We start from the raw sequence: 25,989 nt of genomic DNA on the forward strand, positions 1-25,989 counted from the left end.
TTTAAAATTTAAACATTCTCCTATTTTGTGATCACACCTTGTATTAGCATCATTCTAGAGATGTGGCTTTATGTGAAAAGTGCCTAGTTAAACAAATCCACAATTTTAGACACATTTTGTCTTGTTTTAGTGTTCCTTAATGGTAACAGTGAGATAACCCTTTAACAGAAAAAAAATATATGTGAAGATATGAAAAACCAACCTGAATGAGGAAAACAAAGAAAATGTATAAAAATTGGAAATATTTGCTTAGCTAAAATTTAGAGGATAGGGCTGAATTGAGAAATTTACAAAAGTAGTATAACAGTAATGAGCTATATTTTTAGCTCTCTGGGAATGGAATCTTACTTTTAAGTCAAATTTGAGGTATAATTTACATACAATAAATTGCACCCACTTTAAGAGTATAGGTAGATGCACTTTGACAAATAACGTGCACCCCTGTAACCACTGCTACAGTCTAGATATGGAACATTTGCACACTCCAGAAAGTTCCTTCCTGCCTTTTGACATTCAATCCCTATATCCCAAGCAACCACTGATCTCCTTTGTGTCTCTATATATTAGTTTAGACTGTTTTAAAATTTAAATAAAATCATATGATAGATACTCTTTATATGCCTGAGTCTGTGTTACGTATAATATTCATTCATGTTATGGTGTCTAACAGTAGTTCATTTCTTTTTAGTGCTAAGTTATAAGCTATCATGCAGCTATACCATAATCTGCATGATCATCCACTGATGGGCATTTGAGTTGTTTCCAGTTATGGGCTATTTTGAGTAAAATTGCTATGTGCACTTGTGTGTAAGTCTTTGTGTGGACATATACTTTCATTCTCTTGGGTAAATATCTAAGTATGTACGAACCCTTTTCATATACAAGCCTACTGTTCATTTTTTTTGGAATTTCATGAGTATGTAACATGTGAACTCTAAACTTTGGAGATGACCAGTACTGATTAACATATTTATCTTTCCTGTCCCGAAAGTCCTTCCTGGGCAATCCAGCATCTGGCTCGAAGTGATGCTCAATAAATGGCTGCTGCTTGTTACTTCATAGGCCACTCTCTACCTTCCTTGAAGGTTATCAAAATTACGAAACTACTCCAGGCTGTATGTGTGTTCTCTATCTCCTCCCCGCCACAGCCCTCCATGGCTCCTGGGTTCCCGATTCTACCTCCTTACCCTCCCTGTTTGTCAGTCATGGCTAACGTTGAGTGTGCTGTACCCAAGTGTGTTGGGCCTGATTATATGACAGAGACCCAGTGCCACAGGCAATAATGCCACAGCCAAAGGAACATGTAAGGATATGGACCTGACAGCAACAGTCAAGAGTACTTGTAGGGAGAGACTAGACGCAGAGACCTCAGGTATCAGAGGCTTTGAATTCTGTGCCTCAGTTTCTTCTCTGCCAGATGGAGACAAAACATCTATCACAATGTTTAGAATTAACTGAAGATGTCTGTCAGGAAGTGTTAGATAATTATGCTATGTATAAAAGAGTATCTTTTACATAGCAGAGAAATAATTGGTACCTTCTGAGAAACTCTGAAGTTTTAAAAACATTTTAATCTGAGATCATTACCGTTTTCTTTTAAATACACTGAATTTTGTTTCAGAACTTTAACGCTAGTCTGAAGATGGACAATTCTATTTGATCCCAAATATGTATTTTTCCCATCATCCTCAAAACAGTATTCCATTTTTCACAGAGATTTTAAAATAATATATCCCTTATTAGTAACGCTCCTAAGTAATGTGGGACATTAACTTCATTCCAATACTTTTGATCATAGTAAAACTACTTGAAGAGTAATTAACCTTTTATTTGGGAAAAAAAGATTCAATCAGATTTGAGCACAGCAGATACATTTTAATAAGTCTTATCATGTGGTCTCTAATCAGATCTGATAACTACTATCAAGTGAAATGATTAGAGCAGCAAGTGCCAACACAGCAAGTTCTCAAATTACATTGTTTTGTTATAATGTTCACAAGAAAAAAAATTAATTCCTGGCGGATGCCACCCACTGTCTGTGTGGAGTCTGCACATTCTCCCTATGTCTGCGTGAGTTTTCTCTGGGGCCTCCGGCTTCCTCCCACACCCCAAGGATGTGCACATGAGATGAACTGCTGTGTCTATGTTGTCCCAGTGTGAGTGAGTGTGAGTGTGGGTGTGGGAGTGAGTGTGCCCTGCGATGGAATGGTGTCTGTTCAGGGTTGGTCCCCGTCTTGCTGCCTGAGCTGCCGGGAGAGGCGACCTAAACTAAAACAATCAGGTTGAAAAACAATTATCTTATTTTTTATTCATCTTTCTTAAATGTACATATATCTTACATTAATTTCAATATTTAATACTGGAGTATTTTGGAGTTTTATTTAGAAGTTTGGTGATGTTTTTGTGACCAGAAATATACCGTAGGAACTTAACTCTCGTTTACATCAATTAATCTATGGTAAAACTGGTTTAAGCTTCGCTGGGCTTAAAGTCACAGTTTCTAAAAATGTATTGACAACGTTAAGTGAGGAATTACTGTACTTAATTTCAAAATACATTCTTGACATGATCCAGGGCTTTGGATATGCATTTTGGGGCCTCACTTTAATTTTTTTACCCTACTAGGATTATTTACCTACAGCTAAATCTGTCCTAACCATCTATTATTCTATATAACATGCTAAATGAAATTTCCAGTTCAGTAACAGCAGCACTTATCAGACTCCTGAGATGCTGCTACACTGGGAGCGAGCCAACAGTCACTCACGGAAGAGGAGTGAATTATAACTATGTGAAGTCAAAGCAAGTACTACAGGAGCGAAAGACTTATTTCCAGCTTGTCACTGCTTACACTTTTTCTCAAGCTCATGCTCACACCAGTCACTCTCTAATATTAATCTTCAAATTTACGCTTAGAAACAAAGGTACAGGCTTCTAAGATTTACTATCTTGACATGAATCATGTTTTTCTTTGTTTCAAATCAGATTAGTTCTCAAAAGGTTCCTAAGAAACATAACTTGGAAGTCAAATGAAGAAGTATCATTAAACAGCAGTGATACATTAGAAATTTCCTCTTCTTACCTGATGAAGTTTAATGGACATACGAATTCCAGGGACGACTACTTTTCTTAGCAATTCCATGTCAGCAAAGATCCATTCATCTCGAATTGAAGAAATACGGAAATCTCCCTTAAATAGGGCATGCAATCCATAGAGGAATGACTCTAAATTACTGTTAAGATTGGAGATAAAAGTTCACATTGACAAAGGTCTTCCATTACATGGATTCTTACATCTGGCTGTGCATCACAATCATTTGGGAGGTTTTAAAAATAGAGATTTCAAGAACCAAGGTCAGCACCCCTGAATCATCATTACAAGTTACAGGGCCTTCTGATCTGGTAACGCTGTTTGTGAATCATTGTAACAGTGAGCCCACGAAAATAAACGACAGGCAAAGAGTCTATAAGTTAAAAGAAATTAAGGAGGGCCTAATGGAAAACACATAATAATCACAGAAGAAATTTAAAATACACGGTATTTCTTAATTCTAATTCATTTGGATGCATATGTCAAGAAATCTAGTTTATATTTAGAGTTCCAAAATCTAATGCACAGCTATATTAAAAGTATAAAAGTATAAATGCTCTAGACAAAAATTGCAAGGAAATACAGAAAAATAAAGAAGAGATGAATTATTAGAAAAACAGATGCATATGGGGGGAGACCAAATGTTATGAAGTGATTATTTTTTTAAATGTCTTAAATTTATTAAATTCTCATTATCACTAGTTGCTCACATGTATGTCAATTTTAAAAGCCAGTTCTGTTAAACACTTAGAACTCAACTATGTTCAGTAAAATGATCTAGATACAACATCTGAGGAGACTTTTAAAATAAATCAGCATAGAATGCTTCCATGAAAAATTCAGTTTTTCAGATTTAGGTTATACAGCTTCCCATACTCTCTTCCTAAAAAGAGACATGCCTTTCTTACCTGGACATATGGTGGGATGCAGTCCCCAAAGCTCTCCGTCCCAGAACACATAGTCCATAACAAAGAGTCACCAAGGAGGATTCTTTGTCCACATCCAGTGGCTTAAAAAAAAAACAAAAAACAAAGAACGAGGTGAAGGGGGTCAAAAGGTACAAATTTCCAGTTATAAAATAAGAAAGTAACGGTGATTTAATGTACAGCATGGTGACTACAGTTAGTAATACTGTATTGCATATTTGAAAGTTGGTAAGAGAGTAGATCTTAAAAGTTGTCATCACAAGGAAAAAATGTGTAACTATGTATGGTGACGGATGTTAACTAGACTTACTGTGGTGACCATTTTCCACTATATACAAACACTGAATCATTATGTTGTATACCTGGAAATAATACGTTGTATGTCAATTATACCTCAAAAAATAAAAAACACAAAGAACGTTAATCAAAAAGGCATATAAGCATTTAACAAATCAGAATATATTTAATAAATCAGAGAGGATGAGAAACTCAACTAGTACATAATTTCTATCTCTTCAAATAAAAGTTCTAATACAAAGAAACTTAACAAAACAGTATAAAATGAAGCATCAATGGATATGAGAAGGTTCTCTGGACTCTTTAAATAAAATCTAGTACTTTATAATACTAGGACATACTGAAAAAGAACTGGGTGTACAGAGTGTTAGGATCTTAATTAAACATCTCAGAGTATTTACTGATATACACCATTACTGACATTGCCCTCTCCTAAGAATATATGTTATCTAGTAATTAGTTATTTCTGGACTTAACCTGGCAAGGCTATTAGTGACAGCTGCATTAGCCTATTGAGATCATAACCATAGTAAAGAAAATTAAATTGGTATCTGTAGAATAGTGCTTCCCCTCAACCTTTCAATTTTTTAAACCACTGCATATCTTGATTATTTACGAGTATATACAAATATTTCACATATAACATGTAAATATAAACAAAATGGTACACCTTATATAATACTAAAGAAAATCTTGGTAGCATCTCAATTACTGAGAAACCATCGAGGACAATGGTTTTCAAAGTGTAGTTAGTCCTAGGACACAATATCAGCATCACCTGGGAACTTATTAGAAAGGCAAATTCTTGGGCCACTTCAGATCTATGAAATCAAATTCTGGAGGTGGTGTTCAGCAACCACATTCCAGGTGACTCTAATAATGTATGCTAACATTGAAAAAGCAGACATAGGCTAATAATGAGCTTAATTACCCTAACTTTGCCAGTGGTATGTATTTTTGGCTTTATAAACTATTAACTTATGTTCACTAAATTTAATTACCATCAATTGAGTAATTTAGTTAGTAGTAACTATAAGATACTCTAGTTGCTTGTCAATTAGAGTGGTTTCAAAGATATATTATCTCTTATACCATATATCCTAGTTTCATCAGGCAGGATCTTTGATGGAACTTTGAGTCCAATTACAAAACAGTAGAATAAAGAATTTGAGAGCACTTGTTTTTCTATTAAGAAATAGGAAAGAAATATAAAGGGGGGGTATGTACAGACTTCGATTTATATAAACAAAATAATATTAAAGGTGATTATAATGGGTAATAAAATTATGGATGATTTTCTTTCTTTTTTGTCTCCCTCTCCAACCTAGTTAACTTTCTATGCTGAAAATGTATTGCTTTTGTGATGAAAAAAAAAAATTGTTTAATTTAGTTCTAGCTCTGCATCTGACCAAGACAGAGCAATGAAGACCAGATTTATCCTTGTACCTGAGCAACCAAGACCATATATTCAGAATATATGAAACAATGTTTTGAGGTACTGGACACTAATCCCTGTAAGAGGAAAAACAATAGAGACGGCCCTACAAGAGTTTCTAGGCCACAGCACAAGAAGGGGAACAGAGGTGGAACCTCGAGGTCTCCATGTTGGGGATACATCTGGTAGTCTGGGGAGGCTGAGGCGGCCAGAGTTTGCAGACAAAGTGATGAGGAGGAGAGCTACACAGCAAGCAGGCTCTGGATCTGTGAAGAGGGCCCCTCCTGAGTCTTCAGCAGATTTCTGATCAGCACAGGTAGCAAAGACCCAAAGCCAAGAAAAGTATCATCAAAAAGGAATAATGGAAAATCTCATGCAGCTACTAGAGTACTCAGAAGAGTACTGTCTGGGTAATGAATGGGGAATAAAGTTCCAGACTAAAGGCTACTCTGGTCCCGCCTAAGAAAAAGCAAGTCCTGAAAGTATCAAACTGTCCCCAAGGAATTTAATTATGTCATATACAGCAAAGTAAGAATATTTACAGTAACACAAAAATATCCATCAAGGTAAAATTCATAAAGTCTAGCACCCAATCAAAAATTGTCAGGTAGGCAAAGCAGCAGGAAATTATGACCCATAATTGAAGAATAATCCATCAAAACTGACCCCAAATTGACACAGATGTTAGAATTAGTCAACAAGGACATTAAAATAATTATTATAAGTTCAAATGATAAAGGAATAACAGCATGTTAAGTTGAGACATGGAAGACTTATCTAAAAGATACAAATTAAATCTCAAGAGATACAAAAAATACAATATCTAAGATAAAAAAATAACCGGATGGGATTAATGGCATATTAAACAATGAAGAAAAAAATAAAGGATCTAAAAATATATAGCAATAGAAATTATGCAAAATTAAACACAGACACAAGAGATTGAAAAAAGCCTTAGTGAGCTGTAGGACATCAGGCAGCCTAATATAAATGTAATTGGAGTTCCCAAAATAAAGGGGAGAAAAGAACAGAAAAAAATGTTTGAAAAAAATTAGTGGCTGAAATTCCCAAATCTGATAAAAACCATATACCTAAGACTTAAGCAGGAACTACATCTGAAGACAGTATGTATATCCCAGACTATGGGAAAGGCGCAAGCTGACAAGGTGGCTCCCTATGCTCCCTGCAACAAGAGTAATCCTGAACACATGACGCTGGTGGTGCGACTACGCAAGTCTTCTGCTTGGAAACCAGTAATGGTGGGAGCAATCAGCTTTTGGAACCACAGGCCTTGGCATTGCAGTTATGCTAGATGGAGTCTGACTAGGGGAGCAACACAGCCACGAGAGCCATGAGACCTAGAAGGAAAGTAGTAGGTGGTGAAGTCTGTAGCTCACCTTACCTTTCGGATAAGACAAGGTACCCAGTAGTGTGGATTAGGAGTCAGGTGAATTACAATCACCCAAGGTGACACAGATTTGGGGTCTCCAGCCTAGACCTACAGAATTAGCATCTCTGAGGCAATGCCCAAGAATCTGCATTTTTACCCATGTTAACATGGGCAAACATACCATGAAAGGCAATAGTCTAGATGAACCCTGTCCAATATGGTAGTCACTAGTCCACTAGTCCTAAATTTAAACCAATCAAAATTAAATAAAACTTAAATTCAGTTCCTTAGTCATACTGGCCATATTTTAAGTGCTTAGTAATAGCCACATATGGTGGTTTAGTAACTGCCAAACTGGAACAGCACAGAACACTTCCACCATCACAGAAAATTCTATTGCTACATTGGTCTAGACTTTGAATTTGGGACAAAGATATAAATTATCCTTAAGTCTGGTGTGTGTGGGGAAGGGGGTGCTCCAAAATGTATTCTTTAAGAAGGTGCTACATGTAATGTTACCTAAATTTGCGCATATGTCTGTGCATGCACAGGGGGTAGGGCATGCTAACTGGGGATTAAGATTACGACACTGCAAATGAAAGAATGATGGAGGCCACTTTAACTTGTTTGGGCAATTGGTGGGTTTGGCCCAAACATAATGAACCAGACAGGTTCTCTTACCCAGATGGTCAGAAAAAGGAAGATCTGGAAAAACTGACCTCATAATAACAAACAGAGATATTCTTTCCATCTTTGGAAAAATAGACCCAAAGAGTTATAAATGAAAAAAATAAACTCTACCTTTGCTCTTCGGGAAGAGCAATACTCTATCCAGTTGAGGTAAATCACACAGAAACTTTCCCTGGATATGCCTGCTAGTCGATGGTCATAGTCTTCATCAATGTTTGGATTAAATGTAGGGTCCACATCAACATAATTGCGATCCGCACACAGACGTAGTCCTTCCTGCATTGTCTCATTAGCTAGCCACTCCTCTAGCTTAGAAGAGGTTGTAACATAATAAATGATACCCTAATGAGGAAAAGACAAAAAAAAAAAAAAATCCAGGCTAAATCACAATGTGCATTAACTCCAGTTCCTCAGTAAATAAATCCCAACTGTTTATACTGATAGTACAACTCACAAATATTCTAGCTCAGTAGAATAATATACATATTAAGAATGCTATAATAATACATGTCAGATCTTTCTGGATGAAAAACATTTAATACTTTTAAAATCATAACCATAAATTCAGCAAGGCAACTTCAAAACAACTCTAGTCTATTGATTTTAGAGCTTTTGAATTTAGGATCTTTTAAGAGAGGTGAAAAGCTTTTCTCGTGGTGCATTTATTTTGAGAAATTTCTCATAAAAACCTATTAACTCATCTTGTGGTCCTAGGTCAAGTTATAGAAATATAACTAATAACAGACAGAAATATACACATCTAGAGACAGAAAATGCCATGCACACACAAATGCATACACATGTGAAAGATGTAAAAATCAATCTCTTCCGCTTCCTAAAATTGAATTTAACCAAACATTAAGTAGAAGACTCAAAGTTCACCCCAATCAGCACAAATAAGGTGGTACATAGAGGTAACAACACAAGATATGGAAAATTCAGATACGGGTCATTAAAATTTAGCACACATTTTCCTCTTAAAAATATTGGCTTCACCTGCAAGCTCCCAAATCATACCCATACTCTATTTCTGTAAAATCTTTATCAATTTAGCAATAGAATACTTGTGCAGTAAAGAGGTAATTTCACCCAAAGAGAGGTTTAGTCTTTGCACTTGAGTCCTGGGAGGTAACGTCTAATTCCTTGGGATGTCCTGCCTGATAACACAGTCTTTGTTCACCTGGAGGCTTAGAGCCTTGACCTCGAGAGGAGCTGGAGAATAAGGCTGGCTGTGTGTGGGTTAACCATGTCTAAATGACTGCACTCCATAAAAACGCTCCACATTGAGGCTCAGGTGAGCTTCCCTAGTTGGCAGCACTCCGTGAATATTGTCACGCATTGTTGCCTGGAGAAATAGGTGTCTGCACAACTCCACTGGGAGAGGACAACTGGAAGCTCACATCCTGGTTGTCTCTGGACCTGCCCTATACCTTTCCTTGGCTGACTTTAATCTGTTTCCTTCCACTGTAATAAACCCTACTGTGAGTGCAATAGCTTTACTGACTTCTGTGAGACCTTCTAGCAAACTAATTTACCTGAGAGTGGTCTTGGGGACCCTGAAATTGCAGTTGGCTGTCACAAATGAGGGTGGTCTTGGTGACCTCTCAAATCTTGCAATAGTTTTATTCAGTTTGTCAAAAGCAGTGCATAGCAGTGGTGAACAGCAAGGACTCGGGAGTCAGACAAGCCTGGGTTTTAAATCCCTAACTCTACTTGCTAGTTACAGGACTTCGGGCAAGTAAACTTCTGATTCTTAACTTGTTTATTTGTAAAACAGCGGCGTTAATATTCCTTGAGAATTAGGTAAGATACACATATGTGCACGTATGCATGCATGTGTCTGTGTATGCCTTAGCACAGTGCCTACAACATATGAGCTACAAATGATAGCTAGTAATATTAATGAACAAATGGAGAACATTTCACTGAAGAAAGAAATAGCAAGACCTTTATAGGTATAATTTACTGACTGGACTGGATACCTGAGCATTTAAGTCACTACATAGAAGTAGTGATTTAGCATAGAAAAAAGAAAATCTGTATCTATATCTGTCTTTTCCAAGAAGAGCCTCTGATTATTAGAAGATGTAAGTAGGAGCATACCCTTACCTTGACATAGTAGGTGGTGAGTACTTTCCGAAGATCAAAGACTTGAAGCATAGAAGCAGCACTATTGTCAGTGATGCTATAACCCTCCAGAATATACTTGGTGACTATGACTTCCCAAGCTAGCCAGCGCTGGCTAAATGCAGCATTAAATGAAAGCACATGAGGAATGTGGCCAGGTTCACAACAGCAAAATCCTTCATCTTCCTCAACACCTTCAGTTATGGCCTCCACCTCCCGTTGTTGACAGTAAGTACCTTAAAGAGAAAGAGTGGGAGAAAGAGAGAGAGAAAAAGAGAGAGAGATCACTTACAAAGGGAGGAAAAAAGGCAAGCGGAAAAACGAATGCTTTAAAGACACAGAAAATGTAGAGAAAAGATACATTTTATAGCATATGAATGTATGTGACTGATCTGCCTTGGAATGCTCTTTAACAAACTGCAGCAAGCTTGAGAAACCAGGCATACTGTACATGTATCTCCTGCAATCACAATGTGCATTGATTGGCACATTCATGGTTCTGAGGATTTGCACGGTTAAAGTAACCTCCTTAATTTTGATTCATCAATTCCCAAACTTCTCAAACTTGGGTTTACAATTGCATTCATAACAAATGAAGACCACATGAGTAAAGGTACATCTCATAAAGACCTGAGTCTTTATGACCATGTCCATGCTGCAAGCAGATATATTATACACATCCTACTTATTTGGCCATATAACTTGTAATAGCTCATTATAATTTAGTATTAAATATTTAATTACATTTTTTTCTGTTGCCAATTCCAACAATTGGATAAGGTTACATAATTGGCTTTTGAGGTTTACCTGCTGATAAAGTTTCAATTAGGTATGAAATCTGATTATTCTGTACTAGCAAACAATTGAAGTTACATTTTTTTATATAAGATACTTATCAAACAGACATTCTCTGTATTAGTGTTATTGAAGTAAAAATACAAATCAGATTAAATACCAAATTAGACCCATAGCAATCTAGTGCCAGCAAAATACTATCCATTACATCAAGGCTAATTTTTATTTTGTTCTGTAGTATTGCTTAATTTAATTTGTAAATTCTTTATATCATATGAAGACTATAAAGTGATTATACTAAACTTCACAAAGGCACATATTAAAGTGAAACTATTAAAGTATAAAAATAACTTAAGTAGGACTATACAATCATTTTTTTCCTTTAAAGAGAATACATACACCATCCATATTTAAGACACAATACTTTGAGAGAAAAAGATGCCGTGAAACTCAGCCCCACTTGGTGATGGTGGAAGTGGAGGTGGTATGATGAAAGAGACGGCTGAAGAGGTAAGCGTGGCTGAGCTAACGAGCTGAATTGGGTAGTACTTTAGAACCCTTAACAATTCTATTATTTCATTTTCTAGTTTAATTTCATTGGCCAACACTTCCAAAATAATGTTCCATAGTGGTGACAAGAAAAACCATGTCCTGAACATGACATTAACAGGAATGCCTGCTGTGGTGGATGATTATACATGATACTAACTAACTATAGAAATACATACACGTTTTTTTCCAGAATAAGGATGTATGTAATCTTATAAAGTACTTTTCAAAGCAGTAATGGAAATTAAATTTAATCAAATGTCTTCCAGCATCTTTTGAGGGAACCACATAGTATTGTTTTTCTCTGTGACCTATTAAAAGATGAATTCTATTAATTTGCTTTTTAGTACTTACTTTCAAAAATGGCTAAACTGGTGAGGCATACTTAAAAAAAGTACTGCTGGTTTCTTCTTATTCTGGGTTCTGAGAATTTTTACATCTATAATTGTAAGTGAATTAAACTATGGTTACTTTTTTAGCCAACTTAGTCATATTTTGAATAATCAGTATTACACTAGTTTTGTAAAAGCCTTGAGAAATTTTCCTTTTTTATCTAAGTGTTAGAACAGATTAGAAAGGACAGAATTATTATTCAATTTCTAGAAGAAACTTCCTGAGCCTGGGTTTTTAAAATTGTGGCATGAAGTTGGGTCTATTCCTTAGGTTTTTTTTATATTTTATTATGTTATTTTATTCAGTTTGTCCTCTTTCTGGGAAGTCAGTCAAAGGCTTTTAAGCAAAGGAAATAACATAAAGAGAGCTGTATTTTGTGCAGATCACTCTGTTAGCAGTACATAGAGAAGAGATGTAGCAAGAAGGAATTTGCACGTTTTGATATTTACTCAGGAGAGACAGAATGAGTTTCTTATTCAGAGTGGTAGAATAAAGTCAATAGGGTAATTGAATTAATGCAGGATGTTTTTACTCTATCAAACAAACCCCAAGAATGTTTTCTACCCCAACATACCGTAGTAATATATGTTGCTTCGAAAATGAAGTCAACAACATGCACAGGAATTAATATTAATAATTGAAAAAAGAATTTTGAGACTTGGAATGGGATTCTAGAATATCTATGAGGATTTATTACTACCAATTAGCTAGATCTTCAATCACTTCATAGTGCATGTAATTGGTAAAAATAAAAACAATATTAAAACTAGACATATTAAAACTAATTTGAGTAAAAATTGAAAGGAATCCAATTAGCATAAATTTTTTTGACCTATAAAGTCTGACTTGGAAAACTATAGTCGGTAGAAGTAACATTTACAAATAAAAAGTTAACATGGTAGAAGCTGTTACCAGAAAATTTTGATAGACAAAAAATACTAATTGATAACTCAAACCTTTGACATAAACTTACATGGAAAAGAATCTTGAGAATATCAGTAAAATAAAAATGGAAATGAAATAAATATGGGGGTTTAAACAATACCTGATAAAAAATTTGTTTAAGTTAAATGTCACTTAAAATTTAGCATCCACCACAAGAGAAAAAAATCAAAGGAATCAGATTGGCTTAATGGAATATATATACCCTAGAAAATACATCAAAATGCTCAGCAGATCCAAATATCTGCCTGGGAAAATACTGACACTCTTAAGTTAGTATTTTGAGGGGTAGGAGGTAGATGGAACAGAGGCTAACTAACACTGAAGGAAAAAATAATCAAAGGTCACAACAACATTTGAGCAAGAATATAATACCTTATGAGAGTTCTGGAACAAAGAGAAAAAGGAGAAAAAACTGTATACTTACATTATTTAATCATTCTATAAAATTAACTAATTTTGTATTATATGCTAATTGCTGTAATAGATGCTGGATACACAATGATGAATGAAGCAGATATGATTCCTGCCCTGTAGGAGCTTATAATATATAGCAAGGGTTTACAAAATACAGCCTTGGGTCAATCCCAAGCCAAGGGTGGTTTTTATGTTTTTTAAAGGGCTGTTTAAAAGACAAATCAAAGAATACCCAACAGAGACCGTGCATAGGTCCAAAGTCTAAACTATTTATTATCTAGCTTTTTACAGAAAAGTTTTCCAACTCCTGGGCTAGAGAAGAAATAAACTTTAAACAAATAAAGACAAATATAAAATTATAACTATGCTAAGAACTAAGAAGGTAAATACAGAATAATATGAGAAATAGTCATATGGTACAGGTAGTTAGAGGCTTCTCTGAGAAATTGACATTTAGGCTAAAACTTAAAGATAAAATTAAAAAATTAGCCAGATGGAAGATTGTTGGGAGGAGGGGAGGTATTTTCAGGACAAAGGGAAGGGCAATAAGAAACCCCTAACAAAGAATTTAGCACAGCTAAGACACTGAAGGAAGGCCAGTTGACATTCACTATCCAACTAGAATGAGTGAGTGAGGAGGGTGGTACAAAGAGAGGCTGGAGAAAACTGGCAGATGCAAGATCATGTGGTGTTGCAGGACATGTTAAGGAATCTGAATTCTATTTTAAATGCAATGGAAAACCACTGAAAAACTTAAGCATGGAAAGGACATTAATCAAACTTGCCTTAAAAAAAAAATCACTACGACTGAGTGAAGAATTACAGGTGCCCCTTGTTATCCAAATCCAGCACGAGTTTAGACAGTAAGGGGCACTATGTTCCAAATTGGTTTAATTTGAATTTTGTTTGGCAAACAATGAGGGTTTAGATGGCAAAGGATTTATCAAAGTTTTATTTTCATTTTTAATTATTTTTTAATTTTTCAATTGCAGTCGACATTCAATATCCAAAACTGTATAGAATCTACTCGGTACCAGAGAGTGAATGTTGGGAGAGTGAGGATTTGAATCAATTGATTCGGAGAATTTCTGATCAATAGGGTAGAATGAACAGATATTAAGAAGGACCCCCTTTCGATTCACACTCTAGAAACACTAGGTAAAATAGCCTCCCCACATACATTTGTAAAAAAGAAAAGTTAAATTAAAAAGCAACGGTGAAATCTTCAGGTGCCAAAAATTTAAAAAGAAGTTGAAGTCATAGCAGTGGTAGGTGTAGTGGTGAGGGGTGCTGACTTTTGGATGGGTCTATTGGACTGGATTTTGAACAGCATTGGGAAAGTCTCTAGAAGAGACGGAATTAAGGTCCTGGGCTCCTGATGAAGAGGAAGAAACATACCGTAAGACAAGAATAGGACATTTTGAAAGAGAGAGAGAGAATGGATTACAAACAGATTACAAATAAATAACAAACATCAACATTGATTGCCTTATCTGAGTATTCCACAAGTAAAATCTTATTTCCAGTGAATAGAGTAACTTTACAGATGCACTTGCTCCATTAACAAAAGATATTACATAATATTTGTTATTTAATATTATGTGACTCAACACCTGGGTGAAAATAAAGCTAAAAGGTCTGATTTGATCCTCTTTTTAGTCAAATGCTTTCTTATTTCCTATTTTAGGTTAAAAATACACAGGTACTTAGAATAGATCAAAACACAGCTCTCTAAAAACTATCAAGTCCAAATGTTCTCTAGCATGGAAAGATTTGCATTAATAGAACTTTTTTCAGTTCCTATAAAACAAGTTTCTATTCATGCTTACAAGATATTCAACTTATAGCAGTTGATAACATCAAGTTTATATGTTTCTGAGTACATGATTTTCTGTGTAGAAATAGCTTCATTTGTCTTACACAAAATTGTGGAGGGCTGGTGGGGAAAAGGAAGTAACTGCTTAATGGATGCGGGTTTTTATTTTGGGGTTATGAAAATGCTTTGGAACTAGACAAACGTGTTGGTTGCACAACATTGTGAATGTGCCAAATGCCACTGATTTATTCACTTTAAAATGGTAAATTTGATCTTATGTGAATTTCACCTCAATTAAAAAAACAATTTTTAAGGAAAAAGGCATGGCATCTGTATGAAAGTAACTTGGTTAGCTACTCTCTTCCTCACACAAAAACATAACATTTGATTCTGCCAGCCATCTAAGACATATATGCACTGGTCACAAAAAGAGACTGGCAAGAGAGAAAGCACAGATCAACAGAAATTCAACAACGCCAGAAAAACAAGTCAATATATAGCATATCACAAAAATGATTCTTCTTTGAATGTAAAATTTTTTGGGGAAAAAATCTAATAATTACTCTTTAACAATTTTTGTCATTCCACAATTCTAAAGACTAAGAATCAAATTTTATGATAACTTTTTATTTCAGATGTAAACACATTAAACTTAGATGTCACAGGAGTACATTATAGAAATGAATGTCTTACCTCTGAATTCAAGTCCCCGCAGCTGGAAAGTGACCAGCCCATTGCCAATCTCTATAAGGTGTACTAACGCATTGAGGTAGTCAGAGGCAAGAATGAAACAGTCCCCTGTACTGTAGTTTCCCCACCGTCCTAGGAGCAAATCACCACAGAGACTGTGTTGTAGGGATCTGGTTAAATGTTCATAAAAGATGGAATTCAGATTGTTGTCATCTGATCCTACAGGAAGAAATTGTTTAAAATGTTAGATTTTACCTTACGTTCCCTTTATATCAGCAAACAAGATTGCTAAAAATATTAAAATTAATCTTCATTTAGGGCTATTCTATAATTTTTGACAAGGAAAATAATATTCAGACCCTTACAATTTCTATATTAAAATGAAATACAGGGTAATGGAAAAAGATTCAGAACTTAGAGTTAGAAGTCAGTCACATAACCTCTCTGAATCTCTGGTTCCCATCCATAAAATGTGGGAACTGGATTAGACGAAATCTAAGGTCTCTTCTACCTCTTATACAGTCCATGATCTTTTCTATCACTGTTCAATGAACTATGCCTTATAATTAAAATCATGCAAGAGAAATTAAAAAGATAAAAGAAATTCAGAACTGGAACAAAAAGACACACTAGTAAAGAAAGTGAATGAAGTAATACAAAATTTGAGAAAACAAGAGAATCCAAAACAAAAAACTTGTATATTGTGATCGCTAAAAGGAACTTAATAGAAATAAACTGTATATACAGAAACAGTAGCGAAAAAAAATAGGACAAAACATCACCCAATAAATGAAATGACCATCTTCAGAAGTAACCCATGCAAAGCAGTAACATGTAAATGGGTGTCCAAAATACAGTATTGGAGAATGGCAAAATATACAAAGCTTAAAATTATTTTAAATTCAGCTTAACTAAATAATAAAATAACGAAAGGGGAAATCTTGGCTCTAACTTCAATAAAATAGTCCTGTCTAACGTTCTGTCTGCCCATTACAAAACGTCTGTCTGCCCATTACAAAAGTGTGCATATAAATTCAGGACATGGTCTTTTTGATATGCAGGATGGCATCATCAGCATCGTGAGAGCCCAAGCCCCTTAGGAGGGCATACTAGAGCTGAGATGGTTGCTTTCCCTACCAGAACATGATAATGACAGTTATTAATACCAAGTAACTAGTCCTGTTTAATCCAATTTTATAATTATGAATTGGATTATTATAATTTAGTTTCTCAAGTAGACAGAACATTTGAAGGAATCAGCAACTCAAATGAAGACAATATTCCAGTCTATTTGGGAGTAATATTTCTTTTAGTAAATTAATACATTGGAATTCTGGTTGATATGTTAATCACTTATGGTTGGGGCAGTGAGACTAACCCTCTCTGTCAGGTTATTAATAGGTGGGCTGACAAAAAGATGTTTCCCAAACAAAACTAAGAACCAGATTTTAGATAATGGTACCACCACCAAAATGCCACCCACTGAAGCCCTATGGTGAGTGGTTATTTGGTCCTCCTACATGACATCTCTATATACAGTGAACTAAATAAAATTAAATTAGCATTTATTTAAACATTCAGAAAAGGGGTAGCAAACATATTACTAAAACACATATTGGTCAGATTGCATACTCCTCAATACACATAACCAGTTTTACTTTAACTGTGTTCTACTTTTTAACCTATGTAAAAACAATCGTTGAATGGAATTTTTTATCCCTAACAGCATTCTTAAAATACATTTTGTAAAAGATGGGTATACAAATTGTAGATACTATAATTCACATATATTTTGCTAAAGCAGAACAAAATAAAGCAAAGAATATTTGTCTTTTTAAAAAAAGACCATTTGGAACCCACAGAAGATTCCTAACAAGTTGGGAGTCAACTATATGAACAACATCTTTAGATTTGCTTCTTTACTCACAAATAGAGCTATTACCTGGATTTCTATCAAGCTGGGAAGCCAGTCTGGTATTTGAATGATCCACTCGTTTTGTGCTGAAGATGGCAAAATAAAACATTTTTAGTAACCTTTTTTATATTTAAAAAATACCTAATAATAACTAAAGAGAGAAAGCTATAAATACAGATGAAATAAGTATCACTTTATGAATATCTCTGAGAAAAATCTACAATTGGCATAATGATAAAACTCTGTAGTACCACAATATTTCTTTACTCTCCCATACCCATCACACACAAACACAGCAGTTATTTCCTAACTGGTATTTTTAAATGCATTCATTCATATCATCACCAATCCCAAAAGAAAACTGTCTGAGTACTGGGAAGCTATCAGGTTTATTGTGGTAGATATAAATTTTCCAAAATTCTAATTTTTGCTTGACAATTCAAATTTTATTATTGGCAACAGATACCATCATTAGTTGTATTCCTTGAAATGACAAACTCACTTTCTTCATATTTGAGAAATGTTTGTCAAATACCCAAGACTGAATAACCATAGTTTATCCATCAGCCGTTCAACAGTGAAACACTGTATAAAGAGACATTATCGAGTTTAACGTAAAAAAAAAAAAAAAACAACCCACAAAATCTGATCAGAATGAAAAAATTCATACTGTATACAGTTCTTAAAAATACACAGTGCACAAAACATTCTTTGTAAGGGGAAGGTACATCAATTAATGTCCAGCGGTACAGTGTTCTTTATAACAGTGGTTCCCAAAATGTGGTCCCCAGAACCCAAAGCAGGGAACTCAAGACCCTTTCAGGCAGTTTTCCAGATCAAAAGTATTTTCATAATAATACTATGCTGTTATTTTTTTCACTGTGTTGACAATTGCATTCATGGTGCAAAAGCAATGGTAAGATTGCTGGTGCTTTAACATGAATCCAGGAAGAGGCACCAACTGTACTATTTTTCATTGCCAAACATGCATAAGACAAAAGCAATCAATAAAAATTCAAGTTGCACTTTAAAATGTCCTTAGTGAAGCAATAAAAATATTAATTTTATTAAATTACAAGCTCTCACACAGTACAGTTCTTTTTAATACTGTGTGTGGCAAAATACACATACAGCACTTCTGCTGCATTCTGAAGTAGGATGGTTGTCACTTGTGCAACTGTTTAATTTACAAGCTGCACTAGCTATTTTATTTTCACTGAATATTATTTTTACTTGAACGGCTGATGGATAAACTATGGTTATTCAGTCTTGGGTATTTGACAAACATTTCTCAAATATGAAGAAAGTGAGTTTGTCATTTCAAGGAATACAACTAACGATGGTATCTGTTGCCAATAATAAAATTTGAGTTGTCAAGCAAAAATTAGAATTTTGGAAAATTTATATCTACCACAATAAACCTGATAGCTTCCCAGTACTCAGACAGTTTTCTTTTGGGATTGGTGATGATATGAATGAATGCATTTAAAAATACTAATATTGTATAATGAAATGTGTCAAACTTTGGAAGATCTGCATTACTCAGTGAACCAATATTTTCTAAATGATTGATAAATGATATTATAACATTACGTATGGATAAAAGATCCATCCAAAGTATAAGACATATCAATAGATTTTGATGTAACACCGTTCCAGAAATTGATGAATATGGTTTTAGATTCCACATTTCATCTAATCTTTAGGAAACAAGCATTTGAATTTTAGTGAAAGATCACAAAAGAATATCCACAATCATCCAAAAAGGCTACTAAAATACATTTTTCTTTTCCAACTATGACTGTGTGAGGACAGATTTTCTTCACATACTTCAACCAAAATAACATATTGCAACAACAGATTGAATGCAGAAGCAGATATGAGATTCCAGCTGTCTTTTATTAAGCCAGACATTAAAGAGATTTATAAAATAATGACACTGTTCTCACTGATTATTTTTTTTGGTGGGATGGGAAATTTTCATTACAAAAATGTTACTTTTGTTAAATGTAATAGGTTTATTGTTATTTTAAAATTAATAAACATTAAAAATTTTTGAGTTTTGATTTCTAATACAGTAAATATTGATAGGTAAAACCCATAGCAACAAAAATTCTTTGGAGACTTCGATAACTTTTAAGATTGTACAAGACCAAAAAATTTAAGAATTGCTGCCATCGACATTATTTTGGACTAACTAAATTTAAGTTGGCCCAGAAGAATCAGTCATTTATAAATAACACTGAAATTCACCATAAAGGGAAATACCATGTATGATTATAGATAAAAGACCAGACCAACAAATCCAAAAGTTAGTTCACTGTTTAAAAGGTAAGATGACCATTTTCACCTACATGTGCCAAAGTGTAAAAGAGTAGAGAAAAAAGCAGTCATGGAGATAGCCAGAATTATAAATTAGTACGAGCTCTTTCTGAATCAATATTTTAATACATGTTAAAAGCGTTTAAAATGTTTAAGTTCCATGACTCAGTAAGTCCTGTTTTAGATATTCTTTCTTAAAAGGAGGAAGAAAAAAAAAGGAAATTTGGAGAATTTATATACAAGCATAGTTATTAGGCATGAGATTAAATAGGCCAAGGAACTAAGCCTAAATGGAGAAAACACTTTATGTACAAAAATGGTCACTGAAAACTTACCCTCATTAAAAACCAAAAATAACCTATAGAAAATTTAGCTCTAGAAACAGCTGTGTCTAAGAAAACTGTGAGATAACTAATTACGACTGTTATAATGATGTAACATTGTATAGCATAAAGTTTCAGAGTATTATTAACATAGAACAATTCTAAGAAATAACATGAAAAAAGTCAAAAATGAGGATATCCAACTAGAATTATATTTTATAAAAATCTTATCAATATAAAAAAGGTAGAGAAATAAATTATTCTCTGACTCTTCCAGTTTTACATAATTTTGAAATTTTAAATAAGAGTATTTATAAAATTTTAGCAAACTATTTTAACAGAGAAAATATTAGCCCTGGATTATTTATAAAATGCTGTCAATAGTTATTCCTAATTAAAAAAGATAAAAAGTGGCGTTCAAATGTTTTATTTTACTCACTTATAGTCTCTCTCCCAGAATTTCACAGGTCGAACATATGAAGTGATGAATATTGCACTTCCCAGAAAGGGGTTTAGTGGCGTAGAAAAGAAGGCTGATATAGCAGCCTGAACAAACAACATGGCTGAATCTATGGGAAAACTGGTTAAGGACCTTAACACTCATCTGAGCACACGTGCAAATACACACACACACACACACACACACACACACACACAAATACATCTCACAAATACATTGCAGTTAGAAAAAACAAAGGCATATAGAAAAGGTGCCACTGGAAAGTAAATGGGGGTAGAAGTAGAAAGACACAGCTAGAAGTACAGCCTGGCATGATGCTTTGAAGGGAGCTAAATAAATATTGACTAACATGTATTTTGATAAAAGTCCATATTTAGAAATGATGAGAATAGAAGATTTTGGACATAAAGTTTAATTAAAATCATATGATTATGAAAAATGCTTTGTATTCTCATTCATTTGAAAATATATCTAAACATACTTTATATTTACTGAAAATTCCTGGACTTTAATATATATGTAAACAAAATTTTTACATATAAAGATTATTTCTAAAACATTTATACTTTTCTCATGTTCAGATAATTTGTGGGCCACACATATTAATACAAGTTAAACAATCAAAATCAGTACAGGTGTGGACACAAAGGATTGCAAATTTTTGATAATTTATCACACAGTAACCTCTATTCTATGTCTGTGAAAGGTTATGCCTGCAAACCAACATTCTCACCAAGGATATGACAGTCCTTTCTTATAAAACCTTTATTAGAAGGATACGGGGCACTGCAAAGGGCTGAGCAAAAGCATGGAAAGCAGATCCCCAAGTAATTTGCCATGGGGCAATGTAAGTATACACAAACTGCAATTTATAAAGGAGTTCCCAAAGCTGTAGGAGGAAAAGAAAAACAATCAATAAAAATCTTATCAGATATTTGAAAAGAAAATGAAAGACCTCTAATAGAGAAATGGCACTGAAATTATTTTCCATTTGCATAAAAGGAAAAGATATATCAACTGCCAAAATACTATATATTTTTAAGTAAAGACAGCTAGCTGATTTATGGATTTGTGTTTCATCTGTTTAAAAAATTTTATGTCCTCTATTGGCTACATTACTACTACTGTAAGCAAAACAAAGGAATGTAGATGTCTGTAAAGTTTAACTAATACACATATATTTTGATTCTAAGACATTTCCCTCAAATTTTAGTGCTTTGAAAACTGAGTATGTTCCAGCCCGGTGGCTCAGGTGGTTGGAGTGCCATGCTCCTAACACCGAGGTCGCCGGTTCAATTCCCACATGGGCCATTGAACTGCGCCCTCTACAGCTAAAATTGTGAACAACAGCTCTCCCTGGAGCTGGGCTGCCGTGAGCAGCTGGAGGATGGCATGAACTGCTGTCCGGGTGGAGGTGGAAGAAAGGGGGGGGGAAGAAAAGAAAACTGAGTATGTTTTAAATGCAATGTCAAAAAGAATTTGACAGCAGCCAGACAGGAGCTAAAGCTGTAATACAAAGTTGTCACTGCCTGTTTGCCTAAGAATTTAGCAGTATGTTTTAGGCATCTGTTCATAATCTCAATTGTTATTGTCAATGGAAACACAATACATTTTAAAATCATATTTAAATTAGGATCTGTTCTGTTGAACATGACTTCAACACTGAAACAGAATTACTGTATTTGCCCAAGAATGCCTCTGCAAGGCCCGATTCTCAAAACAGAGCACAGAATCTTAACAGCAAGAGGTTCTGACTAACTCAGAGCCATGATTCACACACTGAAAAACTCATATTTAAATCATTTAGCTTATTTACAATGAATGTATTTAACTTTCCACTTAAAAAAGAAATCACAACTTCAACCACTTGCAGATGAACCCCTGTATTCTTTGTCATGACTCAAACTTCTGCTGGCAATTCTCGGTACTAATGTGATCAGGATCACAGGAAGTAAAAGCAGCAGGTATATTATATCCAGATGCCATTATAACTGTTTAAAAGCAGTGATTCAGAAAACTTCAGATTCTAAATGTGAGACAGACTGTACTCTGACTGTAATATTGAAGAAAAAATAATATGCAATTACACGGTTAAGTGGTTAGTGGGTAAAAATATTTTGTATATATTTAAAGTAATTTTTTTCTTGCAAGGTTATTAAATCGATGGTGCATCTTACAATGATATCTTACAAAATCCATCTAAAGAGATCCATTCGCTCTTACTTGCTTATCATCACTGTTCTTACAGATTCTATCGAAAGAGATCCATTTGCTCTTACTTGCTTGTCATCACTGTTCTATCAAGTAACCATATAAAATGCAAACTCCTTAAGGGCAGAGCTTCCTCTGATTTGTTCAATGATGTAGCGTAAGCACCTAGAACAGCTCTGGAATATGGCATGCTCTCAAAAACAATTACTAATGCGAATTAAGTGTAGTGATTCAAGGATTGTTTGGTTTATATTTTACTACAACTTTCACTTTTTTCCAACCAGTATAAAAAGATGCAATCCAATTTCCAATATAAATATTTAAATTTGTGAGACACCACATGCTTCTTTATACAAACAATTCTCTGATTAACTTTCTGGCTTCCTCCTTTGGTTAACCATGCTCACTAGAAGAGGAAATAAATGATAAAAATGCATACAAATTAGTGATTGAACAAATATAATATTGCAATATTTTAGAAGTTATTTTTCACAATATTTAGCATAATACTTTGAAATTGACCATCACTAAAACTCTGTTCAGATAAATGGATCCATTTGTACTGTTCCCATCCTAGGTCAGATCTCTAGCACATCTAAATTACTGGCGCAGTCTCTTAAGCTGTTCTCCATACCTTTAGGTTCTCTCTTCCCCAATTCATCCCAAATGTGGCTGACCAGGCTAACTTTTCTAAAATTGGGCTTTCATTGTATTTTGTAGCTGCTCATATGCTTCAGCTCTGTTACCTATCAAATGGGATAATATATGTCAAAGTCCTTTGTATGTGGTCAGTGTTAACATGAAATCTCAGCTCTATTTAATTTACAAATAATCTGACTGTACAATCTATTTCATTTAGAAAGGTAGTGTGGTTCAGCAGAAAGATTCTTGGAATGGGAGGCAGAGGACCCAGATTTCACCATCAAACTAAGTTCTGATTTCTCCCACATGTCCTCACGGTCCTCAATATCTACACTCTTCAATCAGCTATCAGGTTATTTCCTCCCTCCTTCTATCCAGCAGCCAGCCCACAGCCCAGTTCAATTATTACCATGTCTATTCCTGAAATTATTCAAAACCACAATCTCTTTTGGAAGTCCCCTTATATTTAAAAATACGTCCTTATTAGTGTTTCTCTAATTTTTCCATGCTTAACTTTATCTTCCTAGCTACAGCAAAAAATATGTCGTTTACGAATCAGTGACTAGTATTGTTTAGGGATTCGAATATGCTCCTAAATAACTGGTTGAATTAAGAAAAATATTACTTAAAAGAAAATAAAATGAATGAAATGCAAGGAAATTCCTCATTAAATAGTGTATTACTTAGGGAGGTACTTTTTACGGATAGAAATATTCCTTTCGGTGATCAATTACCTTGTTGAAGAGTATGGACATGAAGAAGAGGTCCAACAGCATGGTCTCTGAAAAAGCTTCATAGTCAATTTTGAAAAAGAGCACAGTAAAGATGACTGTGACATATTGATATGTAGGGCTGCTAAAAGAGGATCGTAGCAACTTCAGACCAGCAATGGTGATCATTAAAGCACCTAATCTATAATAAAAAGAAAGACAACTTACCAACCAATGACCAAAAACTTTAGAAAATCTACTAACTTCAAGAAAATCACCATTTCATTTACTAAGCTTACTATTAGGTTGGCGCAAAAGTAACTGCAGTTTAAAAGGTTAAAAATAATTGCAAAAACCACAATTACTTTTGCATCAACCTAATATATACAAGGTCTGACAATAGAGTTCCCAAACTCATCCTAGAAAAAGTGCTACATAATTCAGTGCTGAATATCACTACGGTCACCTTCAAAGTACTCCCCTTGAGAAGCTATGCACCAATGCCAGCACCTAGTCTGCCCTTCAAAGCAATTTTGGAACTATTTTTCTGGAAGGGCCATCAGAGCTGCCATCGTATTACCATTGATGTCCTGAATGTCATCCAAATGTCTTCCTTTCAATATTTCCTTTATCTTTGGGTAAAGAAGAAAGTCATTGGGGGCTAAGTCAGGTGAGCAGGGGGGGTGTTCCAATACAGTTATTTGTTTACTGGCTAAAAACTCCCACACAGATGGAGTTCACAGCTCCCTCATTGAGCTGGTGCATTGTCATGATTCAAGAGCCATGAATTGTTGGCGAAAAGTTCAGGTCGTCTAACTTTTTCATGTAGCCTTTTCAGCACTTCCAAATAGTAAACTTGGTTAACTGCTTGTCCAGTTGGCACAAATTCATAATGAATAACGCCTCTGATATCACAAAAGGTTAACAACATTGTTGCAACAAGTTTGCGAACTTAATTGTCACACCTCGTGTTCATATACATACATATAATTTAAACTTCTAAAAATGATTTATATTGTTAAGCAAATCACATCCTGTAATAAACTATCATAATATTCCCTTTTAATAGTATGTATTATGATTCCTATCCTTTATATAAATAAGCATGTTTAAAAAATAAGTTAACAGTATTATACTCGTAATTTTGATATTTGGTTCTCCAGTTTCTCAGTATTTCTATTGCTTGAACATGAATAGTATTTAGCACATTAAAAAAACATTAAAGCACCTAAACATTAAAGCACCTAAAAAACATATATTAACTCTTACCCAACAACTAGGTACAAATAGGTACAACATGTACCTAGTCTAGAGGGTAGGTCTATATGATGCCTATGTATCGTCTAAATTACACAGTACACAAAAATAACCATTTCCCAAACTTACCATCTAATATTAAAGATTAACCATTAACCTTATTTAATAAATGTCCTGTTATAAAATATCAATTGACAAAGAGATGTCTGGAGTAGTGAAAAGCCATGAGCAGAAACAGATGTTCAGAAAAAGGAAGTCAAAGACAGTATTTCACCTGAATGTTTCATCTCACAGTGCCCTGTGTACCACAGAGGCACTCAATGACTATTTGGTACTTGATGAATAGCTTAAGGCATTGCTCAAGACTGCCCCAGTAGTCCAACTTAGATTAGAGAATTATACTTACTCTGCGTCCAGTTTCTTTGGACTAGCTATTGTCTCTGCACTGCTACTAAGTTCATTGAGAACAATCAATGGATAGATGATATTCTTCTCCACAAAAAGGAGCCACACATGGAGTTTCTCAAACCACATCATAGTGGCTGCATCTAACAATGGAATATAAGTCAAGAAGAGCACACATCATCAAAT

At 34.5% G+C, this 25,989-nt stretch overlaps 1 protein-coding gene across 5 annotated transcripts in view; it reads right to left on the reverse strand.

Moving 5' to 3' along the window:
* The window catches only part of PCNX1 (pecanex 1), a 134,405-nt gene that overhangs the window by 9,181 nt on the left and 99,235 nt on the right, over positions 1 to 25,989 (reverse strand). For all 5 annotated transcript variants that reach the window (XM_033107017.1, XM_033107018.1, XM_033107019.1 and 2 more), the window contains 10 exons: positions 25,805 to 25,946; positions 24,166 to 24,343; positions 21,359 to 21,467; positions 20,558 to 20,687; positions 17,501 to 17,559; positions 15,562 to 15,777; positions 9,939 to 10,192; positions 7,941 to 8,171; positions 4,000 to 4,100; positions 3,083 to 3,233 (listed from right to left, as the gene is read on the reverse strand). In XM_033107017.1, the coding sequence (XP_032962908.1) occupies positions 3,083 to 3,233; positions 4,000 to 4,100; positions 7,941 to 8,171; positions 9,939 to 10,192; positions 15,562 to 15,777; positions 17,501 to 17,559; positions 20,558 to 20,687; positions 21,359 to 21,467; positions 24,166 to 24,343; positions 25,805 to 25,946 (1,571 nt within the window). The remainder of the gene's footprint in view (positions 1 to 3,082; positions 3,234 to 3,999; positions 4,101 to 7,940; positions 8,172 to 9,938; positions 10,193 to 15,561; positions 15,778 to 17,500; positions 17,560 to 20,557; positions 20,688 to 21,358; positions 21,468 to 24,165; positions 24,344 to 25,804; positions 25,947 to 25,989) is intronic.

This window comes from Rhinolophus ferrumequinum, chromosome 6, assembly GCF_004115265.2.
Source record: "Rhinolophus ferrumequinum isolate MPI-CBG mRhiFer1 chromosome 6, mRhiFer1_v1.p, whole genome shotgun sequence".
NCBI classification, from domain to species: Eukaryota; Metazoa; Chordata; class Mammalia; order Chiroptera; family Rhinolophidae; genus Rhinolophus; species Rhinolophus ferrumequinum.